At 44.6% G+C, this 25,886-nt stretch overlaps 1 protein-coding gene across 1 annotated transcript in view; it reads left to right on the forward strand.

The window, feature by feature from the left end:
- The first annotated feature begins 20,041 nt into the window (after window positions 1–20,041).
- LOC132475755 (inactive dipeptidyl peptidase 10-like) overlaps window positions 20,042–25,886 on the forward strand; it is a 211,693-nt gene continuing 205,848 nt past the window's right edge. The window contains exon 1 of the mRNA XM_060077058.1: window positions 20,042–21,408. Coding sequence (XP_059933041.1) covers window positions 21,349–21,408 — 60 coding nt within the window. The 5' untranslated portion in view covers window positions 20,042–21,348. The remainder of the gene's footprint in view (window positions 21,409–25,886) is intronic.

Below are 25,886 nucleotides of genomic sequence, written 5' to 3' on the forward strand. Positions count from 1 at the left end.
ATTATGTTTAATTTTTCATAAAGCCAATATAGAGGTTCAACAGCTAATGTGATGTGTGATAGCTGTACAATATATCTCCAAGAACCGAATCATAATATAGTCATTTTTCAAAAATACCTATTCGGTATATCTCTACTAGGTAAGTGGAGTGATACTAAATAAACACATTGTAATATAAAATTATAATGAACCACATTTAAATTGTGTTCTCCTAGTATTGATCACGTTGCATGCCTTAAAGTGTCATAGATCAGAGCTATATTTATTTATTTTTGGCTTTATTTCAGAGGCTAGCTTGGGGGTTACTTTGACATACATTTCCTGCCACACAACAAACTCTGCACTATTCTTAGCAGACTCCTGCTGGGGCAGCAGGGAAGGGAGGCTACAGTGGTGTGTGTGTTTATCCATGTACCATTAATCCCAGCATGACATTCAAAACAAAAAGCCAACAGTCCCTCCATCATCCACCGTGCGCACGTTCACCAAAGAGCGTCTATTTATCAAAAGCCTAAAGCACACTTATTTGCCCGTTTGTTGGTTGCTCCGTAACAGAGTTTTCTAGCTGAATGATTAAATGTTAATGTCAACGGTCAGAGCCTTTTAAACCTATTCAATGCGCCATCGCTGTGGCCATCTGCTCTGCAAAGTCCACCGAGCTGTGTTCACATTTTTAGCCGCTACCCAGGGACAGGCTGTACCAGCCAGGACCATGTGATAGCTGCCAGGATTATGCCCGGCATAACTCTCCCCAGCCCTCGCTAAAGGATGAGGATCGCACTCGAGTCGGGTCGGGAGCAGATTCACTTCCGACCCATTTTTTGTCTTCTTTCTCATTCTGTGGATGTGTGAACAGCAGCCTCTGCTCTACTTTGCATGGGTTACTAATGAACAACTCCAGTCTGCGAATATCTGAGTCCCTGCTAAATGATGATCTCTGATGATGAATGGTGCCAAGTGCTGGATGGGCTTTTATCGTGTCAAAGATCATAGAGACTTGTTTAGTTGAGTGACCTTTTATTTAATTTCGTATCAATGCATCATCGATTCATTTCTAGAGAGTACTGGAGTACTCATCGATTCATTTCTAGAGTACCATTATAACGTAATAATTTGAAAACTCTTCTCAAGGACAATTTTTCTACATTTGCCTACAGTTTGAATATTATTTTCACGATTTGATGTTCTGAATGTGTCAATCTGAAACCAATTCAAATTAATAATTCACAAACGAGCAGAGTAGATAGGTAGGCCCAAACTTGTGGACAATGGGGATCAAACCCAGAAATTCTTAGTTCTGACACTGATTCCAATGTGTCCTCCAGGCAGACTGAATCTAGAATGTGTCTCTGAGGAGGTCCTGCCCAGTGTACATCTGACCAGCCCCCTTCACCCTGAGAGCCTCTGAGTGCTTCCAGATCCGGGCCCAGTGACGCAGACCGGCTGCATCTGCCCATAAGGCGTCCATCTCTCTGTGCATCAGCTTGCGCCCTGACGGCCATCGCGGAGCCCACAAATCCAAGGACGTGGCGTCAATAATTGAACAATCTCTTTCAGCGCTTCTTTGCCTTGAACCTAAGTCACCAGGACGCGGTGCTGCCGTTGCTCTACCCTAGAGTCCCAGGTTTGACAGCACCCCTCTCAGGGCCTTATTATTATTATCAGTAGTATGCATTAGGATGATTTGTATCATGCCCTCTGTTTGTTAGTCTAACAACAGTACTCCGTCGATAATTAATAATTCAAATGTGTATTTCAAACAGCCCCAGGTTATGAGTGAGGTGCTGTTCAGTGTGCATTTTAGATGATATGTATGTTTAGGGACTGTTTGTCTGCAAGCAGACTGGAAAAAATCTCCCTATTTGTTGATTATACAAATAAGAATGTTGATCAAATGATGGATATGGAGCATAGAAAGCGGGATGGATGATACATGGATGGATGGATGTATCGGCACCTTCCCTAACTGAAGTGGGTTTCAAAGTGTGTGTCTTTTTCAAGTGTGTCATGTTTTTTTTCAGGGTCATTGTGATATATGATGAGAGGATATCAATAGAGACACAAACATCTCCATGAACGCATACACACATGCAGGAACAGACACGCACAAATTCTTGTTGATGTGTTTAATCCCTCGTTAGACACTTTAATTCCTCTCTGAGATTAGGAGATGGAAAAAGCTCTCTTCCTCCAGACAGGCACACACAGACGCGAACACACACACCCACCCCGCCACCAACCCATTAATCTCTGTGTCTGGGTGTCATCTATAATAAAATGTATTCAACAGATGTAATTAAGGCTCTGGTAATAGGGGAATTACATTTTAATATAAAAATGTTTTTCAAGCATGGAAAAGGTGTCTTAGTAGTAAGGATGTTTGCATTGCTGATGTTGTTGACGGCGAGTAGAAACTAGGAATGGATTGTGTCTGTTGTCTCATATTCATTGGGGCATAAAGCATGCATGTTGTTTAATACACTAATAAGATGGTAAACATGTGTTGTTTGCATGGGTTTACATTAGGAAGAAGGCAGGTTTGTTGTTGCACGTATACACTGGCAATTAAAACAATTAATATATGACGGCAACTTAGTGTAACAACTGGAAAACTATAGTTAAATGAATATCCTAGCTTTTCAAACATTAAAATCATACATGTATTACATCATAACAATTATGAAACTCATTCCAGAGTCATACATCTTCCTGGCAAGAGGATTATAATTTTGAACAGGAAGGATTCGTTTTGACTTAATTAAATTAAAAAAAATACCCAGAGGGAATGGGAGAAATATTCCTATTGACGATGGAGATGATGATGATGATCATCATCATCATCATCATCATCATGCTGAGGATGGTCTTGTTTCAAATCCCCACCAGTAAGATATTGCATGGTCCGCGCCTGCTCTACCGTTTTCATAGTCTGAGTAGCCCAATCACCTCCTGTCTTATTGTAGGTCTCACTCAGCATGTGGATTCAGTCTTTCTCCTTACATAATACTCTGTCATTACAAAAAGTCTTAAATAGAGACGCTGATCCATCACATTTCTCAGCAGGGTGCAAGCCAAGGTGTGCCGAGGTCCTGCTCTCCGGTGGGGCTGATATTCCTTTCTTTCCAGATATGGCAACGTTGAGTCCTCCTTTTCCCTCCGAGGGAAACAGTGTAAGGGTCAAGGTGACTCTATTGTCGCTCTGCAAGACATGAGCCCTAATAAAATACATAGAATTTTTTTTATGATACGATTTGTGTTACTTGAAACACAAATACTGATATGCACTGGTTTAAGAAATATATTTATGTATTTCTACTCACACACACAAACACGCCGCGTATGCACTGGGAGAATCCTGCACAAAGGCAGAATCCTAGTCATCAAACTCTACTCATTTCAGTGGCAGAATGTGAGGTGGAATCCAGGTCGTCCATATCAGCAGCGCTGTCATACCTTCTCCTTCATCTCAGCATCCTCATCAACAGCCTCCATCTCCTCCACGCGGTCCTCTGTCTCCAGCTCGCTGCTGCTCTGCTCGTCCTCGGGGGCCCTGCACTCATTCATAATTAATGGCCAACGTATCAACCGCCAATCTAAATTGTATATATATATATTATATATTTACATACACTTGTTTCCCACTCGGATAAAACTAAGTGAGAGAGTAACCTGCCTAGGAGAGCTGTAGGATGGTTAACAGACCCCTAGCTGTGTGTGTGTGTGTGTGTGTGTGTGTGTGTGTGTGTGTGTGTGTGTGTGGGTGTGTGTGTGTGTGGGTGTGTGTGTGTGTGTGTGTGTGTGTGTGTGTGTGTGTGTGTGTGTGTGTGTGTGTGTGAACACAAAAACATTCAAGCAGCAGTGGGAAAATGCAGTTTATCCTATTTCAGTAAAATTATGAACCAAAAATACTTTGGCAAAAGTCCATAATTGAAATTCTCTTAAAAGAAAAGAATATATAAAATTGAAAAAGTACTACAAGGGCCTTGGTTTATTATACTGGTGGGAAGACAATTCCCAACCATGGATAAACCTTCAAAAGATCAAAAGTATTGATGTTTTAATATGGAAGTATTGTCATTGTTGACCTTTTGTAATGCAAAAACATCTATAATGGAAACATAAGAAAGGTAAAAACAGTTTTGTACAAAGTGAACTGAAGCACTTGCATGAAAGCAGTGAAGTACTCCCTGGATTGCAGACTAGAAGAGGGTACTAGAGGTAGACTTGGTGTTGGTTTGTGACGATGAAAGTTCTGATTTGACGAAATAAGCGAGCTAATCAGTGCAAAGGAGGAGAGGCGAACAAACCAAATAACAGCGTGTGGTCCTCCAGAGGCCGGCCTACCCTCATCAAATGGATGAATATAAGGCTGTCAAGTAGGAGAAATATGAAGGGCTGCACAAAGGGTATTCAATCAAGCCATTATTTGGATTTATTTAAATGGTTTCTATATTCTTTGTGCCATATATATTGAGTAGCATTACCTTTGGTTACATTGACTGCTAGAGGAGCCTCTGCTCCCTGGAGTTTATTCAACACTGCCTCAGGGCTGTGTTGATACTTCTCCAAACCCTCTTGAGGTCGTAAGGACGAGTACATGAAAACGAGGACTTGAAGCGAAGTAACTTGTATTTCAAGAAAGGTTAAAAGAATGAAAGTATTCCAGATTTTCCAATAGAAAGAGGACACAAAATTGGCTAAATCAAAAGAGAGTCATTATAATCAAGTTAAAAGAGTGTCTTCGCATTTCCTTCCTACTTATTCCACAGGTCTGCCCTAATCGAAATGAAATAGTGTCATAATCATAATTTTGGAACATGGTTCCCTCAATCAATCCCATGAGCCTGGAATTATCAGGTGTTGTGTCATCCACTATCAGGACTGTGTCAGCTGGTTTCAGGTTCTTCCCTAACTTCCCTTTCTTGGAAGATAGCTCTCATCGTTTCCAGAAAAGACTGGAGACACCGGATTTTTCTCCAGACCCTTCTTGAGTAGGAGTCCTGTTGCTCAAACGATCCGGGTGGCAGAATGCTTTTGAGTTGTACTGGATGATTTGGCATAAGGGTCGTCCGATTATTTAATCTGATACAATGGTGATAGCGCAGTCATTGGCCTCTACCTGGCAGAGTGCTGTTTGCAGCCCCTCGTCATCTAGGACATGTCTCACTATGGTGTACATAGTGTATGAGTCTCTCCCTTGCACAGTTCTCAATGTGTGCCATTTTCAGACATTTTCTGATCCCTCGTAGAAGCATGCCAGTGTCAGAAGCAAAGTTACTATATTTCAAGTAGCAGAGTTGGATTTGGAGAACATTTGATTTCCCCCACTAACTTGTGAACGTGGGTCAGAAGTAGTTTGGATAGATTGCTGTCTTTTGGCAGAATGGCCGGATGCTTAGACGTCACTGGCGTTGTCATTTTACTCAGCCTTCCACCTACCCTCAAGATGTCCTCGGCTGGAACCAGAGCCGGGGACTTGAGTTTGCAAAGGGGACTCGATGAGCACGTACGTCGCACATTCACTGACTAGCGACTTGACCTCAAAAGACTTGATACTCTACTTGGACTCTGAACAATCTTTATTTTGTATATCTTTTTGGTGCATTAACATTAAGGAAATGTCTAACCACACCTCATGCTTCTGGTGCACATGGTAACGGGTGAGTGTTAGATGTTCATTACTTCATTAACCAGTCACAGGCCATGTATTAACCATTGTGTGTGGATGCACTTGTTGGTGGTTGGTGGTCGTTCTCATAAACAATCCAGATGCAATAAAATGAGAACCATTTGTTCTATAAAAACCACAAGGTTCTTTCAACCTTGGTCCAGTGTCCCTTTTTTAGGCACAGACCCGGCGTCAGCTTTAAAACAGTCAGGGGGCGACGAAATATGGAGATGGGGCGTTGCCAAAAACCCACCGCGTAAAATTCGCCGATGTAGTGCTATTGTGACAAACACACGCAAACAGTGCACTGGCAATACGCACAAGAACCGACAAAACTCAAAGCTATATGAACTTTACTGTAAACTATAACTTCACTTTTTATATAATAACTTCATCATTGTTGCAATACAATGCCACAAAACCAAGGGTAAATCTGCTATGGCAATGGTAAAGTAAGCGCTATAATGGACCTAAGCAAAGCCCATTAAAGGTTCCGGCAGTCCACGCCAGCACATCAGTTAAAAGGTATATATCCCTTACCTTCCAGGGTCCTCTGATGTAGATCCTTTTGAAACCCCAAATGTGATCCATTTTCGGATATCCATTTTAAAACCAGACAGCTAGACTAGTGCTACTGCTTGGTCACACTGACAGTATGATTGCGCGACCGTTAATTCGTCCACACATGAAATGTGAGGTGAGCGGGGATCCCCCTTGTGGCGCCAGGCCTGGTGGTTAGGCATACATAGCACATTCCTTTTCCTTTCAGGAAATATATATTTTTTCAACCTGTAACTTCAGTGCAATCTTGCAGAATATAGCCATAGAATGGTCTCAATCACAAAATAGCATGGTTTGGTCTCACTCGAATCAAGGTTGATTGTTGTGTCATTATCCTGTTTTATATTTTCCGCCACTGGTGTCACTGTAGCAGCAACCTGCGGCCTTCTGACTAAAATAACTGCTTATATTTGAAGCAAGGCTTTGGACTTGCTTACATGGCGTATGGCCTTGAAGTGCCTTGTATGGCCAAGTAATTAAAAAGCTCATAACACTTTTCTCTTTGTTTGTTTCGACAAATGGTTCTTGGGTACCTTTTTTAAGATTATCATGTTGTAGAGCAATTAATTTAGTCCTTTTATTTGTGGTTTGTTATTGCATTCAGTATATCCAGCTGAAAAGGAATGAGGTATAATTTATGTTATTGTTAAACACAGGAAAAATTGCTGGCATGATATAGTTCCGTTATGGCACAGTTTCCTATCAAGCAAATAAAGGTGATTAACTCCTTGTGATGGCTAGTCTAGGGTTTCCATCAAGTAAAGGAACGCGTCTTCCTCCTCTTTTTATCCCTCCTTTCCATGAAAAGAAATAGCATCCATTGCCCTGGTGGCTGTTTTAGTGACAGTGTTGTGGTCGGCCTGATGGGGGAGAGAGAGAGAGAGAGAGAGAGAGAGAGAGAGAGAGAGAGAGAGAGAGAGAGAGAGAGAGAGAGAGATTCTTTAATGAGCTTTAGTGAGCGGCTGTCAAGCTTGTTGACTTGACAGCGGAAATCTGCGAAACGGTGTGGAAATAGCGTTTCTCCAACAACAATGGACTACAAAGCCGAGAGTCATAAAAGGATTCTAATAATGAAGTCTCGACAGTGTCAAAAGCACATCATCCGTCTTGAAAAGGCCTCCATTAAGTCCTCATTTTCTTCCTCCTCAACAGAAAGACGGAATAGGCAAGCAGTGATGAATAACAAACTACGGCTGAGGAATAACTCTATAAACAAATCGGCCTCTGCAGTGGAGTTAAGACGGCTTTTTCTTGAGGTGGAGTCGTCCTTACCGATGGATGAACTCTGACACCTCATTGGCTTAAAGCCGTGATTAAGGCTGCGCTTGGCAGGAAACCTCCACCTCACCCATCCACCTCAAAGTGTCCTCCGCTCTGTGACTTGTAGCCTGGGGCAAAAAGCACCATCCCATGGCTTTGGGGGAGGAGGGGGTGAGGGGTGGGGGGGTTGAAAGGCAAACTGATCTGAATATGATGAGAGAAATCTCACACTGTGTATGAATACAAATGGAAAAGGGCTGAGGCGAAGATGTGCAAGATTAAAAAGCATGTATCACCCCCCCCCCCCCCCCCCCCCCCGAGTTACGGGCGCACTGCTCGGCTGTCAGGGGCTGGACTTCCCCCCCATGCATCACCAGGGCAACTGAGTGGCCTGTTCACACACGTGCCTTTCACAACAAGAGTCAATAATGGGCTATGTATGATAACCAACTGAAGCAAAACACAGCAAGAACTCATCATAGGTTAAAGGGATGAATAAAAGATCAAAATGAAAAATAAATGTGGTAAAAAAAAGTAAACCAAAAAGTACAGGTTTTAGAATAGAAAGACAAAATAAGAAATGTTTCATGGAAGCAGTTTGATCAGAGAAGGAAATTAAAGCAGAGAATTAGCGAGGTGTGGTGCCGATCAAAGAGCTTTTCGCTAAAGAACGTCAGCTGGAAGCGATGGTGTAGCTACCCATAGAGTAGTGTGACCTGCTGCATTGCTTCCAGTGCTTCAGCCCCCTCACGTTCATGTGCAGTAAGATCCTTTGGTGCACCCAGCCATTCATCCAGTTGCCCGTTACGCTCTTCGACTCGTTTCAAGACTATTCCACCTACTCACAGCTTCTGAGCCAACGGATTGGTGTACCAAAGTTGTTCGGGCCTTCCTTACTCTATGGGTACTCACAAGAGAGACTCGAAGTCAAGGCTACCTATGAGTACCTATACTTAAAAAAATAGCAGCAGAATCCACATATTTCTTATATTTCTTCTTTCCGCTGAAAAAGCTGGACTTCTAACAGCGTTCATCTCCCTGAACCCCAGATTTTTTTCTTAAAAATGCTTCCAACTACTTTAGAGCAGAATTTCAGAATGGCAACCACGGGTACCAATTCCAAAGCAAGAGCTGCTAAGCATTGGGTCAGAATTGCTAGCTTATTACACGGCTCTTCTTAATGCTGTGTAACGCACCGTTCACTTGCATGGGCCTTCACGACTTCCGGCGGTGAATTATTTTATGATGATTCACCGTTGCTAAGCATATAATGACCGCTGTCAAGGAAAGGGGATTTTTTGCCTCGGATTCATGTCTTTGGTATCACTCCGCAAGTAGTCCGGTAACTTATCAACCCCAGCGTATTTGGTTGCTAAGAGACGTCAACGTCTTTGGCGGACTATTTCCCTGCTGATCAACACTACGAATAGTAATTGCAAAAAGACGCACCGTTTGAAGTAATTTTTTTGAGTAGCCGTGTAATAAGCGGGATAATGTATAGAACGTCGCTGGTCATTATTGACTCACTTATTTTCCCGATAATGACCGGCGTTCTATACATTATCCCTTACTTAAGGTACGAACACACCAAACGCGTACCCGCGTATAGACGCGTATAAAATCGGCAATTTTTCCATAGGGAACCATTGGTTTACGCGCGTATGAGGCGCGTACATGCGTTACATGCGTAAAAGCAACATTTTACTCGCGTTAGCGGCGTATGAGCTGCGTATATATACGCGCGTACATATACGCGCGTACGCGAGGAGTTCAAAAAATTGAACTTTCAACGCTCATACGCATGATGCTTAGCCGCGATAGCCAATCAGCGTGGAGCTTGACCCGACGTCACTGGCAGAGAGTAGTGACGCTTGCACAGAAGCATACGGCCGACATCTTTCTTTATTCTGGGTGGAAATAGTAACATAGTTACGCCATTAAATGCGTTTATGGAAACATTTTTAGCGAGAAATGTGCATTTTACTTTCATAATGTTCGCTCTGTGAATGTGAAGGATGTTTGGTTTGATAGTTATGACGAAGAGTGAACGCTCCGTTCACTTGCATGGACAGAGTCTCTGGTTGCTAAGCAACCTCAACGTCTTGGCGGACTATTTCTCTGCTGATCAACACTACGAATGCTGGAAACACACCAGACACACCATGTGAAGTTATTTAACCCGATTATTGTTATTTATATCCGAGATTATTTAATCTAACCCGATCCAAGCTCTATCATGCACCCAAACACGGCGGCGTTTCGGTTTCCTTCCTCGGACTCCTAAATCCAGCGCAGCCACAGGCGCGTAGCTGCGTACGTAGGACAATTTTTGACACAAAATGGTCAAGCAACATTTTAGCTGCGTTACGCGTGTAAATCTATACGCGGGTACGCGTTTGGTGTGTTCGTACCTTTAGCGAGCGGAGCCTAAATTGGAGACTAAATGCATTGCTGCTTCAGGACACATTTAAAGGTGCTCTTGAGACTTACCTTAAATAATATTTTTAGCTTAATATTGGCTCAAGGGAAAGATTTGGGAAAGTTTGGGAATTTTTAAAGTCATACATAAGAGGTAGGCTAGGAAAATTTCACGCACTACTTTTCTGAAGAAAAAAACAACTTTTTCATTTTCCATTTTATAAATATGGAGAATTAGACATAACTTTCCACTGAAAAGCGGTTCAACTAGATTTGTGAATTATCAGCTAAATTAAATAAATACAATAAGAGGGCAGAATATGCCCTCTTTCTGTTAAAAAAAAGTAGTTATTTTATCATAACTCTAGTTCTATGATTGTGGGCGTAGCCGTCTAGGCTTCGCCTCATGGGCTTGTCCCATGCAACGTGCACATTTCCCACAACACTGTGTATATAAGGTGGCACAAAGCGCTGTTCGTCCTCCACACTATTCTTTTAGCATTTTGAGGGTAGAGCAGGTGGGAAACTAGACGGCTACTCCTACAATCATAGAACGAGAGTTATAATATCGTAATTATCATTCTATTTCATGTAGGCTACGCCGTCTAAGATCGCCTTATGGGCTAAGGTGAAGCTGTGTTGTGCTGTGATGTGCAAAACACATCATCTAAAATAAAACTCTAAATCCTCCTTAGATCATACAAAGTGATGATCAAGAGAAAATAGTCAGTCTGCAAACTCTTGCTCAATCTGTATTTGATGGAATCCATGAAAAAAATAGGAACTAAACATAGTAACACAGCTTCTATAGAGTGGCGAAGTCACGCCCCTTCCGGTAGAGCTCATGGGACCTATGAGATCGAAAAATATGAATGGGTGTCAATGGAAAGAAAATAATTATTTTCTGGTCCCAGTCTTTATATGCCCTGGATTACAAATATGTTGTTTGTGGATTTAAATGATAATTTTTCATGCAAAGAAAATTTTCGTGAAGAAGTTTGATAATTGTAGGTTTTATGTGAGGCCGCTTTGTGAACTACAGCTCTTCGCTGCTCTCGACGCATATGATATGTCACCACACCCGCACTTGGAACTCGGCACAGAGATATCACATAGAGATGGCACATAACTAAAACTCTCCACATGCCCCGACTTATAGTGGTTTTCACCTCTTTCTATGCTTTTATCCTCGCCTTGAAAAAAAGTGGTGAAGTGGAGCAGAGAGATCGCCAGCTCTACCGGAAGGGGCGTGACTTCGCCACTCTATTAGTGCTGCTATCCATTTGGATGTACGAAGTGGTAAAGTCGCAAATCTCCCAGCTTTCTTGCGGCATTTCACTGAGGCACGCCCCCTTTCGGTCGTAGTATCTCGTCGCTTTCAAAGTAGAGCGAGCAGATCTGTACAACTCGCAAAGAAGATGGCTGCGCCCATAGTCAATGGGGATTGAGCTGTATTTTCTTTGTATTTGTACCACGTTGGGGGTTGTAATGTCGATTTTAAATCCTCTTACACACTTGATTTCATTGCTGCTTTAATCCGATTATTGTTATTTCTTATTTTAACCACGCGTTACTATTCCCATCCCACAATAAGGGATGTCTTTTAGTGCTTCGTGCACCACTTCTACAGAATGCGGTGCCAGTACACTATCAACAATAGCCTCGGTCTTAGTTCGGGCACAACTAAACTTTTTAGCAGTGTCTGAATCGGGGAGGGTCTTTTTGAGCAATGCACTAGTGCAGTCCATGGATCTGTAACTGTTGTGGTGTTTCACTGTGTGAAATGACCATGCAGCCTCCGCTGCATTCACTGCATCCTCGTTCCCTGGTCTGAGAAAGTACTGTGTGATCGAGCTAGCACTACCCTCGCCTCGGACAGCTGTTTTGTGCTTCTCGGTGTCCAGGTGGATTTTCAGATCTCTTGCACCTCCATTGGACACCGAGACATATGTGCCTGCTTTGCACACTGTGCACAAGGCTTCCCATTTGTCTCGACCCGGTCTGAAAGCTGGGAAACTCTTTAGTAATTCGTCGGTAAACGAGCACTTGCGCTTCGGCATGTTGCTTGCGTATGACTGACAGTCACGTTGTCTACGTTCTGATTAATAGGGCTGACAGCATAGGGGCGGGGATTAGGCTACGTCGCACGCAGCGCCGTGGGCAGTGCCCTAGTGCATGTAAATGTAATGGTCCAAAGAAGGTAATTTTAAAAACCAGGACATTTCCTCACTTTCTAAAAATAACCCGGAACACCCGGGACAGGACGTGAAATACGGACATGTCCCGGGAAATACGGACGTATGGTCACCCTAACTAATGTGTCGCCATACTTTGGTTGCTATGGCGCCGGTGAGACGGCAGCCTGTTGCATGCAGCTCTGTGTAGTGTGTATGTTAAATGTCGATTTAGGATTATTATTATTTTTTGGTATTTTTCTAGACTTCCTATAAGTGTGTTAGCTACAACTTTTGAGTGTTGTCAAGTTCTTAACCAAGACTTAACCATACTATCTGGAACGGGAGTGGAAATATGTGCCTAATATTGGCCAGACGGACGGAGCCAACTGCCGTGGTATACACCCGTTGGGAACTGATAAGCCTGGTACATGGCTCAATATTTGGGATTCGACATGACATACCGAAGGAACTTTTACAGAGGAGACATCGGGGAACCCGTGCAGGGATGAAGAGGAACAAGAGGAGGTTGGCGAGAACATGGAGAGAGACTTTTAAACCAGCCCTACCATCCATCACTATGGGAAATGTTTGCTGCCTAACAAACAAATTCGAAGAATTGGAAAGCCTGGTGAGGTACCAGAAATTGTACCGGGAGAGCAGTATTGTATGCCTGACAGAGACGTGGCTGACGGAAAACACGCCTGACTCCCTGATCAGTTTCACCGGCTTCAAGACAATCCGAGCGGACAGGGACACCAGAGCGAGCGGTAAGCAGAAAGGAGGGGGGCTTTTACTGCTCGTCAACAACAAATGGTGTAACCCTAATCATGCCACTGTCAAAGAACAGATATGCAACAAGGACATTGAACTTTTAGCGGTTAGTTTAAGGCCATACTACCTACCCAGAGAGTTCACTGTGGTGATAACTATTGTTGTTTACATTCCCCCATCTGCCACGGCGGAAGTCGCGTGTGACGAGCTTCACACCACTATCGCGAGACTTCAGTCCAAGTTCCCAGAGGCGTTCATTGTTGTGTCTGGAGATTTCAACCACGTCTGTCTCTCTAAGACTTTGCCCACTTTTAAACAGTTTATTGACTGTGCAACTAGAGGTGTTAAAACACTTGATCTCTTGTATGCAAATGTGAAAAATGCATACAAATGTACAACACTGCCCCCTCTTGGTCGATCAGACCACGACATGCTACATCTCTCTCCCTCCTACACCCCAGCTGTAAAGAGGCTGCCTGTCACCACCAGAACATCAAGAGTCTGGCATCCTGAGGCTGATGAAGCCCTGAGGTGCTGTTTTGAGACAACAGATTGGGATGTGTTCTGTGAGGACTATGGGGAAGACATCGACGGCCTAACAGAATGCATTACCAATTACATTAATTTCTGTTATGATGACATCATGCCATCCAGGGTAATTCGTTGCTTCCCTAACAACAAACCATGGATAACCAGCAGCCTGAAGTCCTTACTAAATGAGAAGAAAAAGGCTTTCAGGGAGGGCGACAGGAATAAAATCAAAGAACTTCAAAAGGAACTTAAGGTGAGGATTAAGGAGGGGAAAGAAGCATTTCGGCTCAAACTGGAACAACAGTTGCAGCAGGATGGAGTGAAGCAGGTATGGGCTGGAATGCGAAAGATCACGGGCATGAAGCAGAAGGGCAGTACACTGCCTGATGGTGAACTGAGTCTGGCCGATGATCTGAACAGATTTTTCAACAGATTTGACTTCCCCACACCACCACTACCGCCCCTACCTGGTCTGCTGACCAATGCTGCTTCCTCACCACCTCCCCTCCCTCTCTCCAACACTCCTGAGATGTTACCTGCACAGAGTCCTCTCTTCTCACCTCCTACTCCACCAGCAACCCCACCTATGACTCTCCATACTGCCCAGGTTAAGATGATGCTGTACAGGCTGAAGCCAGGGAAAGCAGTGGGGCCCGATGACATCAGCCCAAGGCTACTGAAGACTTGCTCTTCAGAGTTGTGTGGTATTCTAACACACCTGTTCAACCTGAGCTTGCGCCTACAGAAGGTCCCAAGGCTGTGGAAAACATCTTGCCTAGTACCTGTCCCAAAGAAGACCCATCCCACAAACCACAATGATTATAGACCAGTAGCTCTCACTTCACATATCATGAAGACATTTGAGAGACTTGTCCTCTCCTCCCTCTGCACTAGTGTGTCTACGCAAATGGACCCTTTACAGTTTGCATATCAGCCTAACATCAGTGTTGATGATGCCCTCATTTACATGCTGCAGAGGGCATACACACATCTGGACACCCCTGATGCATCTGTAAGGATAACATTCTTTGACTTCTCATCTGCCTTTAATACCATCCAGCCACGTCTGCTAGGGGAGAAGATGGAGATGATGAAGGTGGATCCATTACTGATACTGTGGTGTTTGGACTACCTTTATCTCAGACCACAGTATGTGCGCTTACAGAACAATATTTCATGCACCATCCTCAGCAGCACAGGGGCTCCACAAGGAACTGTGCTGGCTCCATTCCTGTTCACCATCTACACAGCGGAATACAAATACAACACTAAAAGCTGCTTCTTGCAAAAATATTCGGATGACACAGCTGTTGTTGGCCTCATTAAAGGCGGAAATGAGGAGGAGTACAGAGACACCATAGACAACTTTGTGGAGTGGAGTACAAACAACAATCTTCATCTCAACACCACAAAGACAAAGGAGATAGTTGTGGATTTCAGGAGGGGGAGGAGGAGGACTCAACCAACACCAATCAGCATCGGGGGCACTATGGTGGAGATGGTCACCAACCACAGGTACCTTGGTGTGCAGCTCGACAGTGAGCTGGACTGGAAATGTCATATGGAAGCGGTGTACAAGAAGGGACAAAGTCGACTCTTTTTTTTGAGGAGACTAAGGTCATTTAACATCTGCCAACCCCTACTGTGCACTGTCTACCACTCAGTGGTGGCCAGTGCTCTGTTTTTCGCTGTGGCATGTTGGGGAGAAGGCGCCTGCACAGTGGACAAGAAGAGACTGGACAAGCTGATCAGAAAGGCCAGCTCAGTGGTCGGGGCTGAGCAGCTAAAGGTCCAGCAGGTGGCAGAGGCCAGAATCCTCAACAAACTGGCCTCAATAATGACTAACCCCACTCACCCACTCCACGCCCTGAAGGTGATCAAGAACAGCACCTTCAGTCAGAGACTAATTGCACCAATATGCAAAACGGAGCGGTACAGGAAGTCCTGTATACCAGCTGCCATACGGTTTTACAATGCACAAAATTAACTTTGCACCTTATAGTATTTAGTATTTAGTATTTATTATTGTATTTATTGTAGTATTTAAGTATTTTAGCATATGAGGGAATGTGTGTTTGTTATGTTTGTTATGTCTGTCCACGCTGTTGTGACACTGTAATTTCCTGTAAAGGATTATTAAAGGATCTATCTATCTATCTACTCGAGGAGCTGTCTATCTATCTGCTCGGGGAGCAGCGCTCTGAGTGCGCTCGCGTGCAGAGATAATTTGCGCGCTCGCAATTAATATCTACGCGTGTGATATGATATAATACGCCCGAATGCATGTTTTATCACATGAGTGCTTTATGGCACTAATGTGTCGCCATATCCAAGCGGCCGCCACACCCTGTGACGATTGAGCTTTAACACCCAACGGTTGCGCTAAGCCCTCACAAATCTAGCAAGAAACCCGCTGACGCTGGCCCCTCCCAGAGTCGCTTTAACACACAAACAACGGCGGTGTGGAACGGAATGCGGCCAAGCATTTCACGTACATAGCCAGCGCCCGCAACGGGCACAGGAGATGTAACTCCGCCCCCGGCGAGGGGGTGAAAAGCCTTAAGCCCAAAATTCCTTGACCTAAAACATCAAGCAAATAAAAACAAAGATGAGCGTGTTCATCTTCTGTTAACAGTATGCAATAAGCATATAAAAAAATCTAGGAATCTGGAATTCAAAGTTGAATAAACAGTAAAACGCGGAAGATTGAAATCTTTGGTCGTAGTATCTCGTCGCTTTCAAAGTAGAGCGAGCAGAGCTGTACAACTCGCAAAGAAGATGGCTGCGCCCATAGTTAATGGGGGATGAGATGTATTTTCTTTCTATTTGTACCACGTTGGTGGTTTTAATGTCATTTTTAAAACCTCTTACACACTTGATTTCATTGCTGCTTTAATCCGGTCACCAATATATGCATTGCACGGTCTTGCTTTGCGTGCAATTCAATGTAAAGTTTTGTTTTGAAGCTGGTTTGCTAAAGAGGCTATGTTGCTAATGATGGCTAGCCTGCTACTACTCCCCCTCGTGGCTCGACAGAAACACAAATGGCAAACTGGAAGGCTGGAGCAAGGGAAATACGTCACGTTCTCGCTGAAGCTGGTCGTTCGTACCAGCGTACCATCCAAATGGATAGCAGCATAAACTACAGCACGAGCTTGGAGAATCTGGGAAAACATTGTCCATAACGTGGGCTGGCCAGTAAGGGATATCAACAGCAAATGTATACATTGTATGATAATTAATAGATTCTTAGGTTTGGAGACAAATCTGTTCGACATGCTGGATTTTTGAAGACACATGCCGTGTTCCAATATCCATACTATCCGTACTAACTAGCCTAAGTTTGAGTACGTAGGGTGTTCCGATTCAGATCGGGCGAAAGTGTACTCAAAACGGTCAAATCACATGTGGCGATGTACACTTTTCGTACTCAACGGCAGCCATCTTTGCTACCTAGCGGAAGAGGGCGGAGCCAGGCTGAGCCAAAGTCGGCGCATTTTCAACATACTTGCATTAATAGAGTCATTTTGTAGTTTTTATAGCTTTTTATAGCTGCTAGGCGTAATGAGTTCACCATTCAAAGCGGGATGTTTATTGCGGGGGAGGAGTCGCGGCGGCAGTCGTGATCGTAATTTCCGGTTAGTGCACCACGGAGTATTCGATTTGGAACAACACTGACATCTGAAAACTAGCGCATTTAGTGAGTGCGGATAGTGTGCTTCGTTTAAGTGTACAATATCCATACTTCCAGTATGGATATTGGAAAACAGCATGGGAAAGTCCTTGCAGACTTCCTAAATGCAGTCTACACGGCCTAGAATGTTTAGAATGATATTCCTAGGTTGTGACACAGAGGGGGGAATCGCACACACATGCATAGACACACATATACACATAAACACACAAAGATACATGTACCCCCTCCTCACACACAAACACAAATGCATAGACTAACATGACATGTTGGGTTCTAATTGCTTCAACCTGCACATCAGAATCTTTAAGGTCTATAACCAGGTCAAGTCCAAGTCCAGTATTGCTGACCCCTACAGCCAGTTAGCGTCTCAAAGGTCTCCAATTGCCCACAATCGACGACACCCCTGTTACCCCATGCCACCCCCTTTACCTATAACCCAGGAGAATATGAATACGACACCAGAGGGACCTGGGACCAGGAGAGAGCAAGTCCTTGTTTAGTCGTGGGTAGGGGCGCAGTATGTCAGGTAGGCAGTATCTGTATCCCATAGCAATGAGCACAAACTGTAGAAGTGGGAGAATACAGATGACAACGCCACCGTCCTGCTGGTGTGGATGTTGGCAGCGTCCGGGGAGCCCTTATGTGGTTGACTGTGGCAGGGAGAGGGTTAAGCGCAATATCCAGCATTTCTCATTATAACGTCTCATACTCATCTCCCCCTGTGAAACAAGGGGTTACTGCAACGTTAACCATCAAGGCCTCATGACGCATAATAGCAGTTCCTTCCTGTCGTCCAACTACAGCCGCATAAACTCTGACTCAGATACAAATACAACCACAAGCGGATGGAAGGTGTGTTTATATATATATATGAGTCTGAGGTCAAGACAGCTGACCAATTGATCAATGGCAGCAATAAAAAGTTGCTCTTAGGACTACTCTTCTACAACTGCAAGATTGTTTCACAAAGCAACAGCGAAACGCGTTGTTGACATAAATAAATCAGCTTACCAGTGTGCTGTGATTTTACACTTTTTTTGGCTTTATACTATTGCTGGCTGCACATCACCAGCACCTGAGAATCAAAAGGCATGTGCCCAGGGACTTCGTTCTTTTTAACAATCAATATATGTTTATACATGTGTAAGCTAAATAATACAAAACAATCACTAGCTCCTTGCGACTCAGGGCGCTGGTCTGGGGCCCTGGTCAGGGTCAGGGCCCCTGGTCAGTGTCAGGGGCCCTGGTCAGGGTCAGGGGCCCTGGTCAGGTTCAGGGGCTCTAACGGCCTGGGTAGTAATCCGTCACGCTCATCTGGGATGCTTCTCCTAGCTGTTTTTCAGTAGCAGTGAAGAGCCCATGCATCTTAACTTATATGGGTTGACATGCTGATACGGTAAACAAGGCAGGAATGCTCATCCTTTTATTCTTGTCTTAAGTGATCAGGTATTATATGTATTGATTAGGAATGGCTCTATGGATTCTTCTCCACGGGGAAAAAAGGGATCAAACTGCACATCCTTTGATAGACTGTTTTAACCACTCTACCATTGTACTGTGCTACCGCAAAACCTTACCATGTGAGTGTGTGCGTGCATTTGTGTGAGGGCGTGCTTGCACGTCTGCGTGTTTGTGCGTTTGCATTGCTGCATGGCCTTGGGTTAGATGTTGTGTGCTGATGCGAGGCCAGCCGGCTTACATCACACAACTCTCTCCACAGTCACAACCTAACCCCCAAGTCACACACAGCTTCTCTCCCCCCCCCTCGAGCCCCCCAGACACACTCACCTCTTCCGCCACTGCCTCACACATTCTCAGCAGACGTTTCGTCCTGAACTTTTCCTGGTGACATTTAGAAGTTTGTTAAATGAACCGAGACATTGAGATCTCCAACTCCTCTCGAGATCAAAACTGTGGCATTTCTCACTCTCCGCCTCACTCTGTCTCCCTCCAGAACTGCGTGTGCAAGCGCTTTCATGTGGTGCAGGCGGCCAGCCGCTGCTCTTCAAAGTGTGGTATGATGGGAGCAACAGAAGGGAAGCGCTTTATTTATTGATGCCTGGGCTCCCATGGAGGATGGTTGGAGCTATAGCGAGATCCATCTAGAGTCCTGGTGTGCAGTCAGCAACCTAGAGCTCAACGTCAACAAGACAGTGGAGATGATTGTGGACTTCCGAAAAAAGGTTCAGACATATCCCCCACTTGTCATCAACAACTCATCTGTCACTGTAGTCGAACATTTCAAATTCCTAGGCACAACCATCACCAACACACTGAAATGGGACAATAACATCACTCAACTTGTGAAGAAAGGCCAGCAGCGCCTGTTCTTCCTTCGGCAGCTGAGAGGACTTCAGGTCAGCCCCCCCATCATGGTGCAGTTCTACAGGGCCATCATTGAGAGTGTGCTTACATCCTCACACTCGGTCTGGTATGACTCTGCCTCTGCCCGCTCTAAGGCCAGGCTCCAAAGAGTCGTACGGGGTGCAGAGCGCATCATCGGCTGCCCCCTTCCTTCCATCAAGGACCTCCACAGCTCCAGATCCCGCAGGAAAGCTGTGAAGATCACAGCAGACCCCTCACATCCTGCCAACTGCCTCTTTAACCTTCTACCCTCTGGACGGCGATATAGGGCCATCATGACAAAAACCTCACGTCACCTCAATAGCTTTTTTCCACAAGCAATAGCCCTCATAAACAGCCCTTGCACATGAGCTTTATGGCTCCTCTCAGCACTTTACTTTATTTACTTTATGTATTTAACTTATTTAACAATTCTATTATTGCACTACCTCCATGGTCATACTGGTACTTTCTTGTATTGTTGTTCTGTCTTGTCCCTTTGTTCTGTTCTATGTTCTATTTGTAATGCTCCAGCCTGCATGGAGAATACCATTCAAAATTCCTAGTACCTGTGTACATGGCGAAATAAAGAAATTGATTGATACTGCTCCAACACATCCAGCAATGCCCCTGCAGAGCTGGTCTGGATCTCCTCACACACTTACTTCAGTAGAGTGTCCTCCCTGCCCTGAGAGTACAGGAGAGGAGGCTCGGCTGGGATGCTGCTATATGTGTATGTTCTGCATCTCAGATGCCGGTTGTGTGTTTTTCTTCCCATGGTGTTTTATGTCATGGGTGGTTACGTGCATGTTTAAAATAGGTATTCATTGTGCTTGCATGTATTGTGGCTGCATATATGGATTGTTTCTTATTTTGTGTGAGAGTCGTGGACCACTTAAGAGTGGGGAGGCTGCTTAGCATGTTATGACATTAGTATGACATGTGAGTGTGATGATGTGGAGCTGCCGGGGGGGGCGTGGCCACCTGGACACCAACGCTGGCACCCCTTTTGACAAATGTGTGTACTAGTTCCTGGCGCCACTGCTTTAGACCATGAGGTAACAGTGCAAATATTAGGAAAGAAAACAAGGATTTTGTCCTAATTACCAGAGGGTTCAATGGGGGGTTCATCTGGTGAGGAGGGAGTCTCTTTCTCCAGATCAACCAGTTATCAACAGACAACAGCTAAGACTGTTTGTAGCACACACCAGTCTGTCTTTCTGTCTGTCTGTCTGAGTTTGTGTGTGTGTGTGTGTGTGTGTGTGTGTGTGTGTGTGTGTGTGTGTGTGTGTGTGTGTGTGTGTGTGTGTGTGTGTGTGTGTGTGTGTGTGTGTGTGGTGTGTGTGTGTGTGTGTGTGTGTGTGTGTGTGTGTGTGTGTGTGTGTGTGTGTGTGTGTGTGTGTGTGTGTGTGTGTGTGTGTGTGTGTGTGTGTGTGAGAGAGAGAATGTTTGATTGCCTTGCTGAATAAGTAGTGAGATGTTGTTTGAATTAACATTTCATTTTTGCATTTACATCGCCATTGAATCCTTAATTAAACTGCGTTGCTCTATGTAGGCTAAGCAGCTATGTTTATGCATCTCGTGCAGAGGATGCAGAATTCGTCTTCATACGACATTTTCTCGCGGATGAATGAATCACCCGCCTGCACTCACAGAGCCAGCGCACCGGCAGAGCGCGTCTTTACGCATAGCGCGTCAGTGGCTGAGAAACCACGCATGCCATAGCGGTTAAGACGCACTTTAGTATTGAACCGGTGTAAACGAGTCCCCCGCGACATATGGAGCTGATTCTCATCTAAACAACTTTGATAGTTGCAGAACATATTCCTCGAGGGCGCGGACTCCAAAGCCACTCTGCGTTTGATCTGGTTTTCCCAGGGCTTTTGGATTCCGTTTGGAGGGGCTTTCCGAGGTGCTGAAAGATGAATCAGAGCGCAGGGGCAGGAGCGGGTCACACACGGCGGTTCTCCGCCGATGAGAAGGTAAGGGGTTGCCTATCATTGCGTCATGTAACACTGGCGTGTTTGTTCTTTGATGCGCTAGAATGCGAGATCACGGCTTGCGGTCTTTTCTTATCTGGGATCAAGGTTTTCGCTCTCCCCGGAACTTACACCAAAATACACCAAAAGAGTTCAATATGTCTTTGAATCTGTAGTGAGAAAGCCACGTGGAAGCAGTTATTTGGATCAGTTTAGTGGCCATGTATGTATATCATGTCTGATCAATTATTGCAGCACGTGCAAATGTGGTTCCAGTTTGAGGACTATCTCTGTGAGTGTATGGTATCAATGATTCATGGGAGACCGAGGAGAATGCGCCGAAATTGCAGCCCATGTGTTTCAGTGATTCAGTCTCACTGTCAAACTCTCCCCTTCATTTACTCTATTGTTGCTTTGTTGTTATGGTGTGTGTGTGTGTGTGTGTGTGTGTGTGTGTGTGTGTGTGTGTGTGTGTGTGTGTGTGTGTGTGTGTGTGTGTGTGTGTGTGTGTGTGTGTGTGTGTGTGTGTGTGTGTGTGTGTGTGTGTGTACGTGTGTTTGTGTGTGTGTCATTTGCAAATGTCCCGAGGCTATTTGCAGGGGTACTGTATCTAAGTAATAGGTCCATCTGCACACTTTCAATATACAATTACATTGACCCTAGTCTTGTGATCTCCAAATGCAATTATCCTATGCCTGGAAACAACTTCATGACGTTGGTCATGACGTTGTCGTGGTCTCCCAACTGGTTTGAGGGACAAATGAAAGTGCATACATAGCTGGAGGCAACTGTGGTGCACCTTTCCACCCCCCCTCCCCCAGCCACCCCTATGCTCCGTCACGTGCATCACTCTTTGGACTTCAGTCCATGTCCACGGAAAGCAAAGTTCAATGTTCAGCCATGAATCACCTATTGCATGAATTGTCATCTACTAGGCTGCAGATATAATGGATGTACTATTAACACATCTACTATTAACCAATATGCTATTAACAATGTATAATTGATCTGTAGGATTTATAATCCTGCCTCATTCCTGTTACCCCCGGGTTGAAGTATGTGAGTCTGTTTATCCGAGGTAAGATTGACAAAAAATTGAGTTTAATCCCAAACCACCGAGCCTTTCCTGCTTACGTCATCAACACAGGATTTAAGGCCGAACAAGAGTGTACTTTCATCTCGAATGCAGTGTCTGTCAAATTAATAGCAGCATCATGTTCGATTTACCTCAGTCTCGGTTTTCTTTGAAGTCTAAAATGGTTCTGCCGTTGATCGATAATGAGGGGAGAGAAAGGGGCTTTGGAAGCGACAGTGTGTGTGACGTGATTGAACAAGATGAAACAGCTGCCTTCAGCTGCTCATGACATCAGTGTGTCTTGTAGAGGTGACCTTTGACCTCTACTATGGTTAATCCCTCGACTCTCCTTCTCGACATACAATTGACAGAAGGGTGAAAGTCAAATATGAGTGTGTGCATGCTTGTGTCTGAGTGCGTGCTTGCGTGTCTATGCGCTTAAATACAAATATATATCACCTGCTGCTTCTCTAACTGTACTAAATTTTAAACTGCTCATTTGCTAATTTATGTTGTTACCTTTGTAAAATGTGTTAGAATATCAAAGACTGTAGACTGAGCTCCATTCCCCATCCTGCTTATCCACATGCACATTGCTTTTGACCATTTTTATAAATTACCTCGCTTCTGGGAACCAGCTGCATAATGTTTATATAATATCCATCGTGGGTAAAGCACACATACAATTTATCCATTGTAATACCTGAGCAGCCAACAGGGAGTGTTGCAGAAGAGGTCAACACACTAGGGAGGTATCGACTCATTTGGAAGGATGCGTAATATGACAGCCATCGATCGACCGTGACATAACTTCATACAAGGTTACTGAACGACTCTTCACCTTGATAACCAGTGATACCTACAGCGTAACGATCGCTCTTCAGACTGAATTCACGGTCGCCGCCGCCGCTGCCTCTAGGAGGGTCTGACGAGGTGTTTGTTGGTTTGTTCTTGTACCTCTCGGTACAGTGAAACCCTTTAACCAACATAACCCCCTACAGATGCTGTCCTCGGGCCTACCGGGCATTTTTTGTAATGAAATTAAAATAACAAAAACTCCCAACATTCAGACATAAAGCTGAACACGAATGGATTATGTTCCCACCGATGAGATGCTGATCTACTGCCTGTGTTTCCCGGCAGCAGCTTGGGTCAGGGTTCTGCATGGAGCTGTGGTTCTGGGGCAGGGGTGGAGTTTGAAATGTGGAGTAATTCTTCATTCCTCTTCATCTCTTGTGTAACAGAGAGGATTGGACACAATCAGCATGGTTCTGGACCACTCCCAGTCCAAGTCCTCCCTACACCAACAGGTTTCTCCGCTACAGTTCAATCTATATTGTGGTTTTTCCCTCGTGCTCCGGGGTCCAAACGTCCCCACATTTACAGATTAATTATATTAATGATTTAAAATTGCTTTATACAAGTTGAGTTCAAACAGCCATGGCAAACAGAAGAATAAGAGGAGATGATTGTGATTCCTGACAGCTTGCTGTTACCTCTGCTGGGTCCCCAGGCGTATGCGGGGAACAGGGCTTTCAGACATGAAGCTGGGGCGTTGTGACAAGGTACGTGGGTCCCTGGAGAACGGGTGTGCACACGGGCCCCTGATGGTTCGGGGGCGGCCACCAAGGTCTATTGTCTTGAAAGTGTTCTGGTGATGAAGGCTTTGTAATGTGCGGAGTAATGCTGTGGGTGATGAGGCATAAGACCCAAGAGTACACACACACACACACACACACACACACACACACACACACACACACACACACACACAGATACAGAAGTACACACAGATAAACACATACATTGAAGACACACAAGTACACACTGATGGACACATGCAGTAAAGACCCACAAGTACACAATGATGGACACATGCAGGGTCAAGTCAAACCAAAGGAATGACCAAAATAAACCCACAAACCAGAAATAACCATTGTACAGTCCATGTTGCGCATGGACTATAAAAAGGGCAAGACACAATACCAAAACACGGAAGTACATTGGATGGCAGCTTAAAAGAAGTGTAGTGCTCGTCCTTTCCAAAACATGGTAATCCCGTGCAACCCAGGCATCTACAAACACCAGAGAGGCAGCCGGTAAGAAACCGAGCGCATAAACGAAGACTGTGGACAATTGAATTGAATGTTTGTGCAAGCACTAGCCCGCTACCGTTAGCCACGGGGTCGGTCGGTAATGCATGGAATCCCAGCTTGGTCGATGTTTGAACTTTCATTGAATAATATGATGCTTGTTTAAATTAAATGGATTGAGTTATTGTACATGATTTTCTAGTGAGCTCATATTTAAAAAGATTATGGTGGGATGTTATTATTTAAATAAGAAGTAAATATTATATATATTTATATTTAGAACTGTAATATTAAGGTTAAAAAATAACATTAAGAATGATTAACAGTGTGATCATTTATTTTGATTAATTTAAGGGAAAAAGGCAATCATTTAAAACAATGTTTATTTTTCTGTTTGCATTTAATTTCACATTGTAAAACAACCTTTTTCTGGTTTTATGATTTAAAGGTTTTTCACCTGGCTAGCAACTGAATAACTTACCATCATTTGAGAATTCAATAAAAGAAGACAAAGAGAAAACAATTTGTTTACTGAGAGAAACCCAGTAGGAACTCTGAGTGGATGCACCTATCTCCATCAAGTGGAGAATGCACAAAAAAGGGAGAGAACTAGACATGCAGTAAAGACACACAAGTACACACTGATGGACACATGCAGTACAGACGCAATGACATTTTATCCAAAGCAGCAAAAGCTTTTACCCAAAGCGACTATAATGCTGCGTTTCCACTGCAGGGTGCGGAACGGATCGGATCGCAAAGGGGCGGTAGGGAGGGGGCAGTATAGCCCAGCTCAGTTCCGAGGTCGCGTTTCCACTGCCGACAGTACCCTTGGTGGTAGGCCGGATGTCAATCGCCGCGGCAGCTACGTAAACATCGTAAACAACGTCTTCCTCCGCAAGAATGCAGACGAACGTCTCCACCTCCTTGTTCGCCCAAGCAAGCTTTTTACGCGACATGTTAATTGTAAAGAATAATACCTCGAGGCTACTGTTTGTTTGTTTTTATCCCCGCGTCACCCGGAAGTGACGATTCTGTCGACCAATCAACGGAGGGGGGGTGTAGCTAGAATTCCAGGGTACCCTTTTGGCGCATTTCCACTGCAGGGTGCGGAATGGATCGGATCGCAAAGGTGCGGGTCGGATCGCGTTTCCACCGCCAAAAGTGGGCGTGACCCGGACTTTGCCGTACCCGTTCCGACCCCATTCTAGGGACTCCTCCGTTGCGGTACCCAAAACGAGACCAGACGCCTGAAAGGGTACCCTGGAATTCTAGCTACACCCCCCCTCCGTTGATTGGTCGACAGAATCGTC

The sequence above is a fragment of the Gadus macrocephalus genome, chromosome 17, assembly GCF_031168955.1.
Source record: "Gadus macrocephalus chromosome 17, ASM3116895v1".
NCBI lineage: Eukaryota > Metazoa > Chordata > Actinopteri > Gadiformes > Gadidae > Gadus > Gadus macrocephalus.